At 43.1% G+C, this 18,792-nt stretch overlaps 1 protein-coding gene across 1 annotated transcript in view; it reads right to left on the minus strand.

Moving 5' to 3' along the window:
* Positions 1 to 4,541: 4,541 nt before the first annotated feature.
* The window catches only part of syn3 (synapsin III), a 108,256-nt gene continuing 94,005 nt past the window's right edge, over positions 4,542 to 18,792 (minus strand). Inside the window, exons 8-14 of the mRNA XM_077006416.1 lie at positions 18,322 to 18,464; positions 16,833 to 16,907; positions 16,492 to 16,594; positions 8,260 to 8,391; positions 8,066 to 8,108; positions 6,515 to 6,674; positions 4,542 to 6,214 (exon numbers count right to left, since the gene is read on the minus strand). Of these exons, the coding sequence (XP_076862531.1) occupies positions 6,091 to 6,214; positions 6,515 to 6,674; positions 8,066 to 8,108; positions 8,260 to 8,391; positions 16,492 to 16,594; positions 16,833 to 16,907; positions 18,322 to 18,464 (780 nt within the window). The 3' untranslated portion in view covers positions 4,542 to 6,090. The remainder of the gene's footprint in view (positions 6,215 to 6,514; positions 6,675 to 8,065; positions 8,109 to 8,259; positions 8,392 to 16,491; positions 16,595 to 16,832; positions 16,908 to 18,321; positions 18,465 to 18,792) is intronic.

An 18,792-nucleotide genomic window follows, 5' to 3' on the forward strand; every position in this document is an offset into this window, starting at 1 on the left:
AACCTTCTCTGTTTCTGGCACAACTTCAACTCTCTTAAGTCAGCCGTTTATTCGAACATAGTGCGTGATACGCGTGGGCATATACATTAATGCTGATGTCATCACGTCATACATTTCTGATTGGATGCTGATTAACATGGCTTTGCCCTAATAACAAGCCTAAATGTTGATGACACCTCTGTTAGCCAGTCGCCTACTGTGCGTAATTTAGGTGATTTGTTTGACTCCTGCCTCATGTTTGTACCTCACATCAAATCAGTCTGTAAGTCTGCCTTTCTCCACCTCCGGAACATAGCTCGGCTTCGGCCCATACTTTCACCTACAGCTGCCGAAACCTTGGTTCATGCTTTCATCACTACTAGATTGGATTATTGTAACTCACTGCTCTATGGTCTACCTGCAAAAACACTTCGCCCTCTTCAGTACATCCAAAATTCCGCAGCCAGAGTCCTTGTCTCAGCTAAAAAATTTGAACATATCACTCCAATCCTCCATAAACTTCACTGGCTCCCGGTTTCAGAACGCATCCGCTACAAAATTCTCTTAATGACTTTTAAAGCCCTCCATGGCCTCACACCGGTCTACCTCTCCAACCTGTTGCACCCTCACGTTCCATCACGTCAGCTCAGGTCCTCTAACTCCGGTCTATTAACCATTCCAAGACACAGACTCTCCACTATGGGTGGCAGATCTTTCAGTGTTGCTGCCCCCACTCTCTGGAACTCTCTACCTTCCTCTCTTCGCTCCTCTGCCTCTCTTCCTATTTTCAAAGCTCAGCTAAAGACCTTCCTATTCTCTCACTACTTCCACTCTCGCTGATACTCCCAACTCTTCTCTCTTATGTTTGACTATGTTTATGTAAAGCGACCTTGGGTTTGTGAAAGGCGCTATAAAAATAAACTTATTATTATAACTCTGGGAACAAGAGAAAGAGTGAGAGAAGGAGGTGGCAAGGAACCTTACAATAGTGATAGGACATTTGAAACGAGGCTTCGAGGCGTGTACCGAGTAAAAAGGGGACGTGTCCGATGAAGCCCCAGTTCGGAGTTTGTGTCATATTGAGGAAAATCACGTGATCAGCAACAAACGAGGCCTCAGATTACATCGGCCACGCCATTGCTTCATTTTGCGTATCGTTTTTCAAAATAAAAGCGCTATGAACCCTTTTGCTTCGTGTGTTGTAGTAGGTGGTTAAATTTAAATTTAAAATCTGGAACGTTCTAAATTCTTTTTGTTTGATCAGGATGTACATCAGATTCACATGTCAAAAACAGACTAAAAACCATTGGAAGAGGCAAACCTTATTTGTAATGTTAAAAACCAGATCTAGAACCCACAAGAAGCGATTATTTTAAACACATTCTGTTTTTCTAACTCAAAATATTCAGTCTGCCTCAACAATCACTCAATTCCCAATATAGTAAAGTACAACATATCTTCATTGTCAAATAAGTCCTTGACATACAAGAAAACCCAACACAACCACTGATGGTCAAGGATTAGATTGGCTACAAATCATTTTAATAATAATGACAATTAAGTATGATTTAATTGATTCTCCTGTTACTAAACATGAGTTTGATGGAAACTTTGTGACAATATTGCATTTACAAATTTTTGAAAGTATGATCCAACTGAATGACAAGGCTGTTACAGTTTCACCAGCAGATGTCACTAGTGAGTGATGAATGAAGCCTTGAGTAATGAACCAAAGCAAAGGGTTGGAAAGCTTCATTGCTTCACGAGGCTTAATTTGCCCATCACTACCTTACAATACAACAATTTACCATAGAGAGATGGGCTGAGAACCCAATGGCATGAGACCAAAATTATTCAGCAGTGATCTGTCACAGCTTACCTCTTTAAGTAGGAGAGAGGGCAGGTGTAACAGATCACTGCTGATTGCGATGACTCCACCTAGAGCGGGCTCGCGAACTCCCCCCTGTGGTGGCTGGAGGAGCCGCATCCGGCCCACCCTAACAGTTTAAGGTGGTTGAATACATTTACAAGCCACTACTACACGTACAGAAAATTTGTCAAATTTCAATACAGAATATAGACAATAAGATGTTAGTTGAGTCCCCTCGATCTGCTCAGCCCTGCCTGATAAATACGATGGAAGTCCCTCTGGTTGCTATGGGTATCTCTACATTCGCCCCCCAGCCTCTTTGCTCAGACACCTTTCATATGGCCTTGGTATTCTTGCTTAATGGGAAGGGACTGTTGTAGGCTTGGATCAAGGTGGTAAAGACTTTGAGTGTTTCCCTGCCTATTTTAAGTATGCTTTTGACCACCTTTTGAGCTAGTAGCGACTTGCTATTGAAAATGATGAAAATTACGTCTTCGAGACATGGTTCATGCTCAACATCCAAATATACCCTTGAGTTCCAAACTCTTGCAGCCAGCAGGAGATGGAATGATGCTGCTGTGCTCAAGGTTTATTATGCAGTGATGACCACAGGACTCCAGAGGAGTTTATCAACCTGTCCATCCACCTAGACAATCTTCTTTGGGAGAAATCCAGATCTCTGTTGTAATGTTTCTCTGGATCTTCCACCTTGTCTGACTGAATCAGACTGAATCAGAATCAGCTTGGTAGTGAATGGCTCTTTAAAGGAGTGTGAAGATGAAGGTTGCACCATGGTCTTTGCCTCTACTGCAGTGAAGCTGTTCATTTGCCCAACAAGTACACATTTTATCCCATGGGCTTACAACAGTGAAAAGTGTGCTGAGGACCCTTTGCACAGCACTGCAGTGAATAACCCCTCTATCCAACATGTTACACATCCTTTTGTGTCTGAAGTGGAATTCTGCATCAAATCCTGCTTTTCTTCCAGCTGTGACAGATTCCAGAGCTGCTGCCAACATCATCACTGCTGGCCTGGTTGACCCATCCAGCCTGTTCTTAAGGTCCGGTCCCTGGATGGAAGACCTTTAGCCTCAAGCTGCATCATCCATAGAACCAAGCCAGTCATCCTTTGGTGTAGCACCATCCATAAGCAAACCATCTCATTCTTCATGGTCAGTTATTTACCCTCATTAATATCCATAGAATAGTACATCTCCGAGGGCCTAGACCAAGGTTACGTTAGAGTGCCCAGATCCCCCAAAGCTGTTGGCTTCATCATTGACAATGGTGATGGGTTCTGTCCCTGTATTGATTATAGAGGCTATAATAAGGTCACGTTGAAGACCCCCGACCCTCTGCCCTTAGTTCCATTGCTTGTGCCTAGTCTGCTATTGTTTGCCCAGTTTTACCTTCCTGTCACAACTAATTGTCTCTGGTAGGAGATCCAAGTCTGGAAGAGTGAGACCACCCATTGGTTGGTCAGCTGGACCTCTGCCCAAAACATATGGTATGATGGTTGATATGGCATCACTGCAGTTATGAACACAAAGACAAGGGAGGAAAACCATGTAGACTAAATGTGGTGTATAACTGGCAGAAAGTCCAGCAGTTCAGAACCTTTACATCATCTCCGCAAGGAATCTGAACAACTTCCTTCTTAAGAACAATTTCTATATTTTGGGTTAATCATCAATTAGACATTTGTTTTCTATTTCATTAATTGCACTATATACAGATTGAAGATTTTTCTGTTTTATGCTACTAGTGTGTGCCTATGGTTTGTGAACCATCTATCTGCCTACTTCATAAGAAAGCAAAATAACGACCCATGTATATTAAACACTGTCCATTTTAATAGCATTTCCATTACTCAAAATAGGTAACCAAAACTGTAATGTAAATGATATGTTACATTAAAGCACATGTAGTGACACACACAATCCATAAAGCATCCAGACAGAAACTGATCTACAGGAATAAACTACACTACAGAGGAAACAGATAGAAGTTCTAACCATGCCACAGATACTTTTAATAAAATCACTACACTGCATATGCTCACTGCAATTTGACAAAACATGTGTATGCATGTGTATCCTTGTTATGCCTTTTTGTATATTGTTGTAATGTCTTCATTTGCGGTTTTATAGGTAAGTTCTGTGTCTTATTTCCTGCAGACACATGTACATTTGAGGCAAACTTGCATAAGATGATTCTTAATTCAGCGTAAGGTTGGAGAAACTGACTTGTGATCAGCACTAGCTGGTTTTGCTCAACATCTGGAAGATGACATGCAGTAAGAATTATGTTGCAACTTAAATAGGGCTGATATAAAAAAAAATTCTGTAAAAATAAAAATAGACCAAAGGAAAAAATCTCTACTGTTTACTGCATAATGTGTCAAATAAACCATCTGTATTTTCCTAGAGCCAGGAGGTACACTTCTGACTGTACGTCAAGTGCTAAACAACAACTGTCTCTCAGTTTAAGGCTAATCCCCCAACTAATGATGCTCAGAATGATCAAACATTAGAAGAAAATAAAAAAAATCCAAACATACTTAATAATAATTTGTATCAAAACAGGGTAACACAAAAAAATACTTAAATAAATGTAGGAAATATAAATAATTATAAAAATACATGATACCACAGCAAATTTATATTTTCTTGAAAACACAGTTATCTTTGAGTAGTTGGGGACAAATCATTTTATTTATTACTTTGTCAGTTGACTGGGAGACTGGCACGGACTAGTCAAAACACAGTATGTACATATTTCAACTTAATTATATCATACTTACCATACCATAACTCTATCAAATATTTAATAAATGAAACTTAGCAATGTATGTAATAGCTTAATACTTACAAACGTGTAAGCAGAAGAGATGAGAAAACAGAGGAGAAAGATGTGATAGATGAGAAAGTCATATCTCCTCAGAAGAATTCCTCATGACTGCTTTATGGCTCTTAAGCGCACTTATGTGCATGTAAATTGAAGAGGAATCTTACTAAGCTCAATGAGATTATGAGATTATACATTCTGTCCCTCACAAACACATACACAAGGGGGAAAAAATCCAAACTCAATAGCATCAAACTCAGAATTTGGTCCATTTGATCAAGTCAAACATAGAACACACTCAGCTACTCATCCTCACAGTTAAAATGACAATTTGACCAAAAATGCATTCTTATATTGTAGTAGGCAAACACTAAATGGAACAAATATGATTTAGAGAATATTGAGAATATCTTTTTGCTTCTTACAAAATGCGACATAAAGTTTAATATGTCAATGAACTGATGGCTTTTAGGTGTGACCCCTAAGGTCATCATTATTCTTTCATTGCTATTTATGTAGCGTTTTATGTTCTCTTCCTCAATGATCACTGTCAGAGATTCCCAACGAGGAGATATGTCATGTAGAATGCCCAGAAGACAATCATATTTACAGTGCATACACTGTCAAGTAACATCTTCATTTATAAAGGGAAGATTCGTTAGTAATGGAAGACATCATGATTCACATACAAATAAAAAAGTATACCTATATTCCCACTGTGGAAATATTGCCAGTTGACATAAATACTGTATCAGCCAAATTGCATGAGTCTGAGTGACTGTATCATAAATAATATTTATATACATTACAACTAAAACAAGAGGAGAGAGAAACAATGCTGTGACCATTCTGATTTCCCTGGAAATGAGTCAAACCCTTCTTTAGATACACTAAGAATCTACATTTAACATACTGCGTACACGACCAATATTCAGCATACTATAGTAATGGAAAACTCCGGAAAATAATAGACCTGGAAAACAAACACAAGCTCTCATCTTGTGAATCCTTTCCATAATTATGTTGCGGTTAAACCAGGAAGTTAAAATCTTAGACTCTTTCTGAAGGGAAGGGAGCAGATCTACTGACAGATCCCCATTTTGTAGTGTCTGTAGCTGCTCATCCCTCAAAGCGCTGGATGAAATGTTTGCGGGGTTTATGGGGGAAGGGGAGAGGGAGGGTCTGGTCTTCTAAGGGGGTAACAGTGTTTTTTTAAAGGCAGGTTTCACAAACACCCACACCCAGAACTGGAACAGTGACATTAACCCTAGCCTACAGCACCTCGTCCTCTGAGCACATGCGCTCAGGCTGTTTCCGGAAGTTTCGCCCAGGGCCTGCTGACCCTCGGGACAGCGGCGCATCCCGAAGGGGCTGGCGGCGGCGTGTGTCCCGCTCTAGTCAGAGAAGAGGCTGGCAAAGGACTGGCGCAGGCTGCGGATGGTCTCTGCCTTGGCCTCGTCATCTGTGGGGTTACCCCTCAGCGTCTCCGTAAAGGTGTTCGTCAGCGACTGGGATTTGCTAAACAGCACAACAACAGGGCAAAACAGAGCAGGGGTTACTGTAGGTGACACAGGAGAGAATATGGCCGGTCAGTGTTGGCAGAGACAACAGAATGAAACATTCCTTTGAGGGTGATGGGAGGCTGGAAATATCACTTTCTAGATACATTTTTACAAACATTCCAAATGAACATAAATAAATTCAACATTAAAATATTAATATTTTTAACAATGAATTTTACAATCCAATAGTTGTAAGTTGTCAGCTGTCAAAGTAACATGGTGTGGGGGTGTGTGGTGTGGGAGTGTAAACACTCACTTGAGCAGTGGGGCTTGTTTCTGAGCGGTCCCCCCCGAGCCTGAGGCAGGGATGGGGCCGGGCTGGAAGGCCTGACTGGGAGAGGTGGTAGCAGAGCGGGTACGCTGGGGCGAGGCCTGACCAGACTGAGAGGGGGACCCAGCGGCAGAGCGAGGACCTCCTGAAGGTAGCAGGCACACATACACACACGAGTGTGCACACACACACACACACACACACACACAATCAAAATATATTGCTTAGTCATTGTATAACTTGTTTACTAGCAAACTGTCAACAAGTTCTGCAATAACACCTGCACTATGTTTCAGGTGTTTCAGGTGTTACTCTGGTGTTACAGTCTTTCACAGTCGTGAAGACCCAAAACTGGTCGTTATAGCACATTTTTGGGAACCACTAATTCATGTAGCCTATCTATTGACCTAGTGCACTAAACACTATGCCACTAAACACTAAACCACCCTTTTTGCAAAATATTTGCAAAATATTTGCAAAAAATAGTTCCCTACATTAGACACAGCATTCAAAACTGAAAACCATGTGTTTCTTTTGGAAAACTCTGCCATACTACTGCGATGCCCACATACCAACTTTCCAAACCCGGTCCTCTAAATACAGGTTATTTATGCATATTTAGGACTCTTTCTGTTCTGAGGTGGATAACCATCTTTGTCCACTAGCAAGGGGGTAGTCTGCAAAAACATGATTTGTGTATATATATATATATATATATATATATATATATATATATATATATATATATATATATATATATATATATATATATATATATACAGTATATGTCTTGTCTTTGTACCAGTTGATCGCTGGTCATTGTATCTTTAATTCAGAGCATGTCACGAGTTTTTGGTTCGCGCACTTTCTCCATTAAAATCTCCTTTTTCCCTGAGACTTGGCGTGATCACTTCCATTTTATTTCGCACTCCCTGCCCGTCACATAAGGAAGAAGATGAACAACTACTGTGTTGCTATGCTGTAGAATCATTGAGTTTGAATGCTAAAATACAACTATGGCAAGTTTTGGATGAAGTGTTTGCTTTTTTCAAAAGTGTGAGATCTTTTGCATATTGTATGTGGCTTTGGCTGCTGTGTGTTACGTTTAGACAAAAGGAGATAGATACAGTTTCAGAAATTGGGTCTTAGCAACTGCAAAAAACTGTATAACTCTGTATCACTAGTTGTTGCATCTGATCATGTGACCAGTCAAGAGAAATGCATACGCATAACCTGATCATGTGAGCAGTCAAGAGAAATGCATACTTATAGCCTGATCATGAGACCAGTCAAGAGAAATGCATACTTATAGCCTGATCATGTGACCAGTCAAGAGAAATGCATACTTATAGCCTGATCATGTGACCAGTCAGGAGAAATGCATACTTATAGCCTGTGTAGGTGTGTATTTGATTCGCTAGAAGAAAATAACTGTTCGCTTCATTCCTTAGAGATGTAGCAGGTGGTGATGCTACATGATTTCCAGAAGACACTGGAGGGCAGCCATACATCAGTACGGGACAGGTGTGTACTCACCTTGGGCTCGTCTGGGCTGGGTTGTTTGTGGACTGGCCTGTGTCTGAGCCACATTAAAACATAAAACATCAGGTTGAATATGTATAGGTTCTTCCTACGCCAGGATGAAATGCATCCTGGACAATACATACAGCAAAGCTTTAATTTTTTTCTAAAATAAAGGTGTGCGTTGGAGGTGGAGCTTGCTTGGGCACCTTGGCAGAGGATGGCTGGGGTGAGGTGATGCCCAGCAGGGTGAAGGCCATCCTGCTGAGGACCAGGTCAGCAATCAGCTGCTTGTCCTCCTCCACGTGTTCACCGATCAGTGGCATGGAGCTGTCCATCACCTGCACATGAGCCATGTCTAGGTTAGGCTGCACTGGCCTCACAGAGACCAAAGGCTGCAGTATACTGGTGTGGCCACTTGGTGGCATGTTATACTCATTATCGCTTCTTATCACTGTGTTTCATCTGCACTCCGGTCAGTACAGACTTGACTATTCAACGCCTCAGAGGTTATGAAACGTAACAACAGTGCCATAAAAAACTCCTGGTGACAAATATGTAAGGGCATGTGGAGACTTCTAGAACTTTAGGTGTAGCAGTAGCCTGTCCTCTGAATTTAACTGCGTAATATAAAATAAAGGATGGCAGATGACCTCGCTTGGTTGTTTTGAGGGAGGGGTGCGACAAGGACGTCGCTATGTGCTAAATGTTATGGTCGGAAAGTCTTAAATCAGTTGGGCTCCTCAACAAGAGGAAAAGTTTATGCCACAACACTCTGACTCATCCACGTGTCTTGGCCCGGGCTAGGAGGCGTCGGACTGGTCGCCAGGGACGTGTCCGAACTGGGAAAGAGCTGAGCCACTCAAGACGAGCACCAACACAAATGGCTCTGCGAGGTGAGAGATGAGGGTGGAAAGAATGAGAGAGAGAAGGATAGTGAGAGTGAGAGAGATTGAGAGGGAGAGAGAGAAGGAGAAAGAGAGAGGGGGGAGAGGGTGAGAGAGAAAGAGAGATGGGAGGGAAGGAGGGGGAGAGGATAGGGAGATGGGGACAGAGAGAGGGGAGAGAAAATGAAAAAGTGGGGAGTAATAAAGGGAAAGAGAGGGAGAAATGGAAAGGAATAGGCAAGGAAAGAAAGAGGGAGAGAGAGTGAGAGAGGGAAAGAGAGAGAGACAGGGGAGAGCAGATGAGGCTCTCAGGGCTATGCATGTATGGTAGCAGATCTGTGTTCTCAGGCCAGCTGCTACCATGTGTGCAGTTCTGGGGCATAAACACAGCTCAAGAGCTTGAGACAGAGGGGAGGGGCAACGTATAGTAGAGGCAAGGCTGTACAGGAGTGGCGGGGCAGGGGCGGCAAGGTGCCTGGGCACCAGGGGGGGTCGGGCATCAGGTAGGGAGGGGCTCTTCCTCAAAACCACAGCCACGGCCCTAACGCTCGGCGGCATGGTCTAAAAGCAGCAGTCATCGTGGTTAATGTGACACGCCCACCACCTCGCAATTTCCAGGCTGAGAGTGATTCAGCAGATGAGAGGGTAAGATCATAATGGCAGATAGAAAAGGTGGGGCGGTTGGGGATGTTTCCCTAGCCACAGGGTGCAATGTTCTCTTGGTTGTCTAGTTGGTATTTACACGGAGACGGGCACAACATGGCTAAGTCAGCATGACGTCTTTTGATGACGGTTTTGATGACTTTGTTAGAAATAATAAAACCAACAAAACACAGCAGAGTGTAGAACAAGACAAGCAAACGACTTCTTATTAATATCATAGTTAAAAGGAGATGATTAGGCATCATTAGGCAGACAAATACTCACAAATTATCACATTATATATACTTTTTATAACAGAAAGATAATCAAATTATCATAAAAATCCTGAAATGTCAGAATTTCATATTCAACTTTTCATATACGTAAAATTTAACATGAAAGAATACAACAAAAGATTTGCGTTAATGGCGATATGCGACAGACTGCTCTCTGTTCAGGAGCCACAGCTGGTGACGGTGCATCTCCGTTTGCTCACACAAACACGCGCACACACACGAGTGGGGCGTGTGGAGCGTGTGGTGCATGTGGGGCATGCGCAACGAGGAGTCGCTCTCGCCGTAGCGGTACATTCCTACGCGGCGGACTCCCCTCACTAATTGTATCCTGCCGGAGAATCAGGAACGGAATGTGCTGTGTCACGGGCCATGAGGCCTCTTGCCGCAGCCGAGGTTCAGAGGGAGAGTGCGTCTCCCAGGGAAACGGGGAGGAATTCCGAGTTACCGGGCATTGGGAGCTGTGACGTGTGAACCAGAACATTCCTGGGCATTGTTGTCTGTGATGTTGAGACGTTAAAGTCATGTGATAATTGAGGAAGGGGTCTCATCAGATTGAAACTATGCACAGGAACCTGAAGAGACACTGCACCAGACAGCGTACTGGATGCTAAGCCTTGTCACACACCCCTAATACTCTGCATTACATGTATTCAATTATATATAATTATAACACCGAATGATGGGGGAATAGTGATAATAACTAAAACAACAGTGAAATGCAACAGATGCACTTGATTTTAGATAATGAGGAGTTCTCTTTCTAAATATAATCTTCCAGGCTGGTCTCAACTTCATTGAAGGGGGAAAAAATACAGCAATAATGAATGAGACTATGTGGTCTAAATGTGCTCCCCAGAATGAGACTATGTGGTCTAAATGTGCTGAATGTAAATACAAAAGCATACGGAGTATGAGTCTTAGTATCTGAATCTGATGAATGAAATGGTGGCCAGCAGGCTTGCACACTTTCTCCGGCAGGTGAATGCCTGAGGAATGTTCCTCCAGATATATCAGCAGAGCTTCTCACACAGCCTGACTGAGAGCATTTGTTCAGGCCTGGGAGTAGATAAGCCAGAATAGTCTGCAGAAAGCAGGACTAGGCGGAGAGAAAAAAAGAACGACAACCTGAACTGACCACACTGACACGTTTGCAGCTATGACGTCATCTACAAGGGAAGGCAGACTATGGCTGTTATCTCTACCGGACTGTCCTCAATCTTAGTGTGTGTGTGTGTGTGTGTGTGTGTGTGTGTGTGTGTGTGTGTGTGTGTGTGTGTGTGTGTGTGTGTGTGTGTGTGTGTGTGCGTGCGTGCGTGCGTGCGTGCGTGCGTGCGTGCATGTGTGTGTGTGTGTGCGCGCATGTACACACATTAGGTTTGTCTTTGTATTAAATAGAGTTCCTAGCCCTGATCTGGTCCTCATGAGATCACTACAACAACAGAAAATTGCCTCATTTAAACAGACGTATCCCACGATGAGACCATGATTAGCTCTTCAGCTATAAATAACCTTGACAAGGGGTTTCAGGATGTCGGTAGGAGATAGCACACTCTCAGAAGAATAAGCAGAATGTTATTCTTCCAGGCCTGCGCAAGTTTGGTTCTCTGCTCTTCAGGTTATTAGTGGGCCTGGCATGAGATTATAGCTATATTATGTCTATTTGCCAGAGACCTTGTCACTGAATGGGATATCTTTCTACTGGTGAAGACATGTTGGAAGTAAGATTTTGACAGATGCATAACCAAGCCATTTAAGGTAAATACCTACCTTAAAATGACTCAGAATGAACCTTCAACCACGACACATTCGTCAGGTGTGATCCCTAATATAAATGGTCACCATTAACCACCATCTTACAACATAAAGTAAGACTAATGAATTACAGCAGTTTTGCTTCACAAATGTCCAGACAGAGATCGAGACAGACCCAAAGGAGATCTAGCAGGGAATGTGGGCAGAGGATGTGTGTCACCTTACCACACATACTGTACATGGCACTCATCCACGCACTAGCCGTAAGGTTGAGAAAAAAATGCTGTTGTTAATGTGATGCTGTCTCGCCTCACCTCAAAACATCTTTCAGCAGGCCATTTCAAAATATTTGGCAAAGGATTAAAACTCAAGAGTGATATTCAAAGGCTCCTGTGAGCATCAGGGCTCCTGTTAGAGCTGGCCAGCACATTTACTGAGATCCTTTCATACATGTGCATTACCACCAGGGTGCACACATTTAAAGACAGGAACTGTAATGGATATCATGAGGGTATACTAGCATATACAGTACTTTAGTAATGTCAGTTTCAGGCTGTATCTCCCATCTTCCTTGTTAGAAGGGGTGTGGATGGGAGTGGAAGGTCTGTGCTGATGCAAGTTACATTTAAAGAATGTCAACATAACATTGCATTCTCCTGTACAGGAAAATTCATGGCCAATAACCAATAACCGCTAATACCTTAGGTAATAAGGTGTAAACCTTAGGTAATAGTTATGGTCACACATCAGATGGTGATCTCTGCCCTTTGAGCAATGTTTGACAGAAACTCATATGTTCACTCACAAATGAAACATCTGAAGAATTTTTGAGCTGGATGTAGCTGGAAGACCAGTGGCTTTAATCTGCTTGCACATGTAAAAAAGTGTGTGAAACATTTATTAATAGACCAAATCAAATTACCCAATAGATTCTTCTAGTAATGATTCACGACAGCATGTCATCACAGATTCCATGCACATTTAAGTAACAGAAAGCACTAAGCAATGGTGTCGAACACTAGATGGAACTCAACAGACTCACTCCTATTGTCCAAATGACAATTTCACGCTGCTCTGTGAAAAAAAAAAACATTACTGAACAGCTGGTGATTAGATTTACACTGGGTTGGCTGTTTGTTAGGGATACCTACTGTCTTGTCTTTTTCACACAACTGTGTTGCCATTGATTTGTTCATTAATAATGTCATTTCATAGCTTTTAAAAAGGTTCAAGAGCAAACGCATTATTTTGCTAAACTATTGTAAAAACATTTCAATATATTTATATTTGCATGAAAAAGTGCAAAGAATTGTTATTCTGTACAACCCTTGTAATTTAATGATTAATGATAAAGGCACATTATGCAGCAACTACTGTGAGTTATTCAGCAACTTCAGAGAAACCAATATGAAAGGCATACGGTTACTCTCGTGTGGAATAAAGGTCTGGACTCACTGGTGAGTTCTGGGAATTTAATAGTTTAAACAAAATCCTCTTTATATTGCAGCCCTTCTAAAATGGACTGTTTTGTCTATCATTTTTCTTTATCTGAAATGGCAACTTGCCAGATCAGCCCTGAGAAAAACAATGCTCTCCAGATTGGTCCAGAGTGTTCTCCAGATTAGTCCAGAGTGTTCTCCAGAGCGGTCTAGAGTGCTCTGCAAAGTGGTCCCCAATGTTCCCCTCTGGGCCTTTCTCTGGGCCTTTCTACTATTTTTACATAGTTTGACAACACGTGGTATACATGACTGAGTTAGCTCAGTCACAAAACAATCAGGAATCTCACTGCTTATAGTATTGTGGTATTAATATCTCATGTAGAGTCTAGTATTGTGGTGTTAATATCTCCTGTAGAGTATAGTATTGTGGTATTAATATATCCAGTGATACACCGGCTGAACATCCTGTTAAAAGAGCTCTGATTATAGGAGACTCACAGCTCCAACACGTGAATATAGCGACCCCTCTAGAGACACCAGCAGCCATAGTCAAATGTATCCCAGGGGCTAGAGCACCTGACATCAGGGCTAATCTAAAGGTGCTGGCTAAACATATACTCCAAGATAGTCATACACGTATGCACCAATGATGTGGGGTTGAGACAGAGATTACTAAAGATAACGTTAGAGGTGTGTGAGTTAGCAGGGACGATGTCAGATGCTGCTATATGCTCTGGCCCCATTCCAGTTGTGCATGGTGCAGAAACCTACAGCAGGCTATGGGCGCTACATTAATATTATGTCTAAATGATGCACAGAAAACAATGTGGGTTATATAGACAACTGGACACGTTTAGGTTTAAGTGATAGTGTAGGAGTAGTTAATGGGGATTGGCAAAACAGAGCCGAGGCCAGGCAGCAGACACACAGGCTAAACTGACTGTCTGCAAACTGCAGAGAGACGTCACCTAGTATCAAAAAACTTAAAAAACGTTTCGTAAAATTTGTAGACAAAATGTAATCAATGTTAAATTAAAAACCGCTGCCGCTGAGAATAATTTAAATCTGGCATCAGTATTGCTAAATACAAGATCCCTGTCATCGAAAGCATTATTTGTTAATGAAATGATTACCGACCATAATCTAAGCACGCTTTCCTTGACTGAAACCTGTACTTGGCCAAACAACAATATGACCCTAAATGAAGCATCTCCCTCTGGCTACAGCTATGTCCATAACCCCCATCCAAATGGTCGTGGAGGTGGTGTTGCAATACTATTTGACTTCGATATAGGTGTCTCTCAAAGATCAGACTTCATTCTCACTGTGTCAAATTTATCATCAACCAACAAAGCCACGCAGTTGTTTGTGTTAATTAGGCTACTATTTACTGCCCCCCCCCCCCCCCCCCCCCCCCCTGAGTTTTTGCAGTTTTTGGACTTCTTGTCTCATGTAGTGTTATCAGCTGATAAGCGGATTATATTTGGCGATTTTAACATCCCCTTTGAAAATCTACATGGACTTCTGCTAGCGGGCCGCCCAATGGAGGATGGGTTCACTTTTGAGTCTTGGTCCTCCTGTGACGTGGATGGATTCGATAGCGGAATTCACCGTGAGGTTGTAGAGATGGGGAAGAACCCAAGTGCTAGCTCGCACCAAAAATAAATAACATCGCAGAGAAGCTAAAATGAAAGTACACCACCAAGAGAAACGGGGAGAAAAATGCAAACAGAAAAAAATGCAGAGTAGTCAATACGAGAACCAAAAACTCGACCATAAAAACACGGGAGAAAGCACAAAACGTGAACTCAAAGAAGGTGGAAAACTCAACGCGTACAAAGAGAATGCAAAAACAATAAAGAACGAAAGACACCAGGGGAAGTAGCAGACTAGCTGGCAGACGCCACAACAAACACAAAACCCTTCCCAAACAACCCAAAACTAGATAGAGAAGTAACAGCGGTAGAAAACTTGAGAGAGGCCAGGAAGCGGTACAGGAGTAAAGCACTCGAATAAACAGAGACTCAGAGAGAGAGGGCGTGGTGACAAGACACCAAGACAACGTAACTTGAGACCTGAGGGAGAATTGGCTGACAAATGTACAGCATGGAGGCTAAACGATTCAGCAGTGAGATGTCACAGCTATCTTCCTTAAGTAGGGAGGAAGACAGCTGTGGATCTTCACTGGTGATTACAGGAGCTCCGCCTAAAGCTGGCTCGTGAGCTCCTCCCTGGCAGGAGGAACCACCCTGAAGCCAGCCCTGACACCTCCCAAGGTTTCTTCCTAATCCCTGCCATTTTAGGGAGTTTTTCCTTGCCACTGTCGCCAAAATAAATTTGACTTTGACTCTGTAGAGCAGGAGTCACCAACCTTTTTGAAACTGGGAGCTACTTCTTGGATACCAATTATTGCGGAGGGCCACCAGATTGATACATCTGGTGGGGTGGCGAACGAAGAATGAAAGTAAGTGTCGATTGCTAAGCGGGAGGACCGCTAGCAACTGCGGACAATCTCTAATAGTAGCAAAAAAAAAAAAAAAACGATGCAGCTCATTGGTGCGTGGCACTATAGTGAGCTATTTTTAGAACAGTCCCGCGGGTGACTCATGACGTCCTTGCGGGCGACATGGTGCCCGCGGACCCCTGCTGTAGAGTTTGAAGCCTCACCCGACCCCCCCCCCCCCCCCATATATTATAATATATACTTTCCTTTGTACACCTCTCCAAATTAATAGCCTCTTTATATTTATCTGTTCATGTATCTCCTTCCACACCCACTCCATGCCAAATCTGTCAAATATCTACATGTTCAGATGCAGATTATCACTGACTGCAAGAATCCCATCCCGTTTGCTGAAACCCGCAAACTCCATAACTCCATAACTCCATAATTCCGGCATTTTCTGCTGCCGTATCATCCTCTTATACTCTCAAATTTGTCTCCCAGTGCTCACAGTTACATGACCATGTCAAAGAAATCACAACCCGCTTGTCTGTGAACACGCCAGGTCATGCTCAGACGTCTGAACAGTTCTGAACCTCATAAGATGCGAGCGGAGTTTCACTTCATCCCTTTTGTTAACTGAACCCCTTTGAACTCTAATTCTGTGTTTGAGACGGACATGATCCACCCACCTAATAGTACGCCAGGGAGTCTGGTTGCAGTCACAGTCATCCTACACAGACTTTAAACTCACAGCGTGACTGTCGCTTTGCCAGTTTGTTTTGGCTTAACAGAGGGGGTGAATATCAACGTGCTTACATGAAGACAAAATACTTTTAATGCTTTAAAGAGAAACATCACTGGACCTGACCACAAAACACACCTCTGGGTGTCTGGCAACCTTGAACAGCCCTTAGCAGTGTTTTGGCAGATTTATGATTTTATCTGAGTTTTTATTATAACAGATGGATGGTGAACATACCTCTATAATATAATCCTTGCCATCTTTTCCATGGACGGCCTTCACGGCACAGATATCCAGGCCTCCAAACATTTCAGCACATGAGTCAACCCAGAGACGATACCTGAGGAACAGAGATCTTTACTAACATTGCAAGCAGGTGACTTAAAAGCTAAATGGATTGACACTACTTTCACCACTCATTCAATACATTGATAAGGCTTTCTGTGTAACTATCCATCTATTTATTTACTTACCTTAATATAGTTATTGTGATTTATTTATTTATTTTTATTTAATTGTGTATTATTGTCCTGCAGCTATGTTTTCCACTTGAGACCCACTCATACATTCAGACCCACCTATCTGTCATGGCGATTTGCTCCAGCATGGCAGAGCCAGTGTTGGCCTTCCAGTTACCTGAAATAGAGGTTCTCCTATACAGAGAGAGAGAGAGAGAGGGAGAGAGAGATAGAGAGAGAGAGAGAGAGAGATTAGAAACATAAAGACAATCAAACATGTGACCAAAAGATTAAGAATAACAGGAAGAAGTGAATCAACCACCATGCACTTTCATTCTGAGCTAATAGTTTAATTCTTAGTCATCTGATCTTCTCCAGCCTCCAGAGATCCAGAATCTTCTATCAGCAAAACCAGGTAATGTCATACTCATATGGAGAAGATAGCCACTGTGCTTACGGAACATGACAGGCGCTAAAGGAAACTGGCGTGAAAGAGTGGAGTGTGATCACTGGGCCCCACAACGGGCTTGCTGTGCGTCTCGGTTCTGGAGCCTTTAAAGCGCAGCGGGTGTCACCGTTGGCAGTCCGAGTATCTTTCAGATGGCTCCGATGTGTGGGCTGGACACTGTTTATTTGTACAGATAAGTGTGGGTGATTCATCGGCCAGCTATTCCTCTTCCCGCTCTGCAGCACTAGCAGCCAACTACAACCTACGGCTGGGTCAACAAAAGAAATCACCTGTTGCACATGGACTGAGCTGAGCATGCAGCAGTGGTGCCGTGGTGACCGCGTCCCAGCAGGGACAGGGTCTTGGACGCTAAATACTCAAAAATGGTTGTCAGGCATCATATCTTTATCCCAGAAAACAACCTCTGCTAGCATAACCTGTAGCTCAGGTTACAGGTTAGCACTGCAGTTGCTCGGGAGCGGGAGGGCAGAGTCCGGGAGACAGAGCACTGCCGGAGGGTTTTCCCACAGCCGCGGCAGAAAGCACTCGTCTGCTGCCAGTCAACACTGGTTGTGCTATGGCTGGGGGAGGGACGTTCCCGTGGAGCCAAACAGCGGTGGTGGGGGTGGGGTTGGATCCGACCACAGCAGAGCACAGGGCTGGGGAGAGGAGGGAACGGAGCCCGGCTTTACAGAGGCTGGCGCGGTCACACAGCGGCTGGGGAGGGGTGGGGCGTACCCTGCTGTTTCTCATAGTCCCTCTCAGGCAGCAAGCACTTCGCTGGCTGGATGTGTGTTTGTCTATCCGTCTCGATAAAGTCTGTGGTTTCATACCTCTGGTCTTCTCCCCATAGTTACTGGCTAAGATGTTTTTTTGCTTTTTTCCAATGCCAAGCACAGTTGTTGATTGTGGTTAAGTGTATTTGGTATGTAAGGGATCCTTCTGGATTACTGTGAATGTGATCTACAGGCTGGGTTGCCTGATCTGTGAATAAACAGCAACAGCTTAATCCCACAGTATGTGAAATGAAAGAATACTGATGTATGTATGTGTTCAAGAGTAGTGGGACGTCAACAGTGCACACACACACACACACACACACACACACACACACACACACACACACACACACACACACAGGGCTGGTAAATCCATTCTTACATGTACGCTTTGTAGTTGTTGCCAATTTTCTGGATCCGGATGTCGTACTTGGAGTCTACGAAGGGCTCAGCCGTTGCATATGTTTTAGCCAGCGCCACCACACTGGTGATGTCCTGGAAGTCGTTAGGAGTCTCCACCTTAATCTGACACGCAGAGGAAATACAAGCACATGTCCATCAGGATGTTGGACACGCACTGGAACACCACACCGCGACTCTTGGCCATATCCAGCGGCACGAGGCAGTAAAGGAAGGAAATGTAATAGGTGCACATGGTGTGGGCTGAAGCCATGAAAGGCCATGACCATAAAACGAAGTACATCAAACTGTCGCTGCTAAACAGAGCATGTATATAATGGAAAAACTTCAATGCTTTGATGAAAATTTATGGTATTAAACAAACACTAGGGAATGAAAACTGCTGTGGTGGGAAGTAAAAAAAACCCCAAAAAACAAAACCAAACAAAATCCT

This window comes from Brachyhypopomus gauderio, chromosome 5 (assembly GCF_052324685.1).
Source record: "Brachyhypopomus gauderio isolate BG-103 chromosome 5, BGAUD_0.2, whole genome shotgun sequence".
NCBI lineage: Eukaryota > Metazoa > Chordata > Actinopteri > Gymnotiformes > Hypopomidae > Brachyhypopomus > Brachyhypopomus gauderio.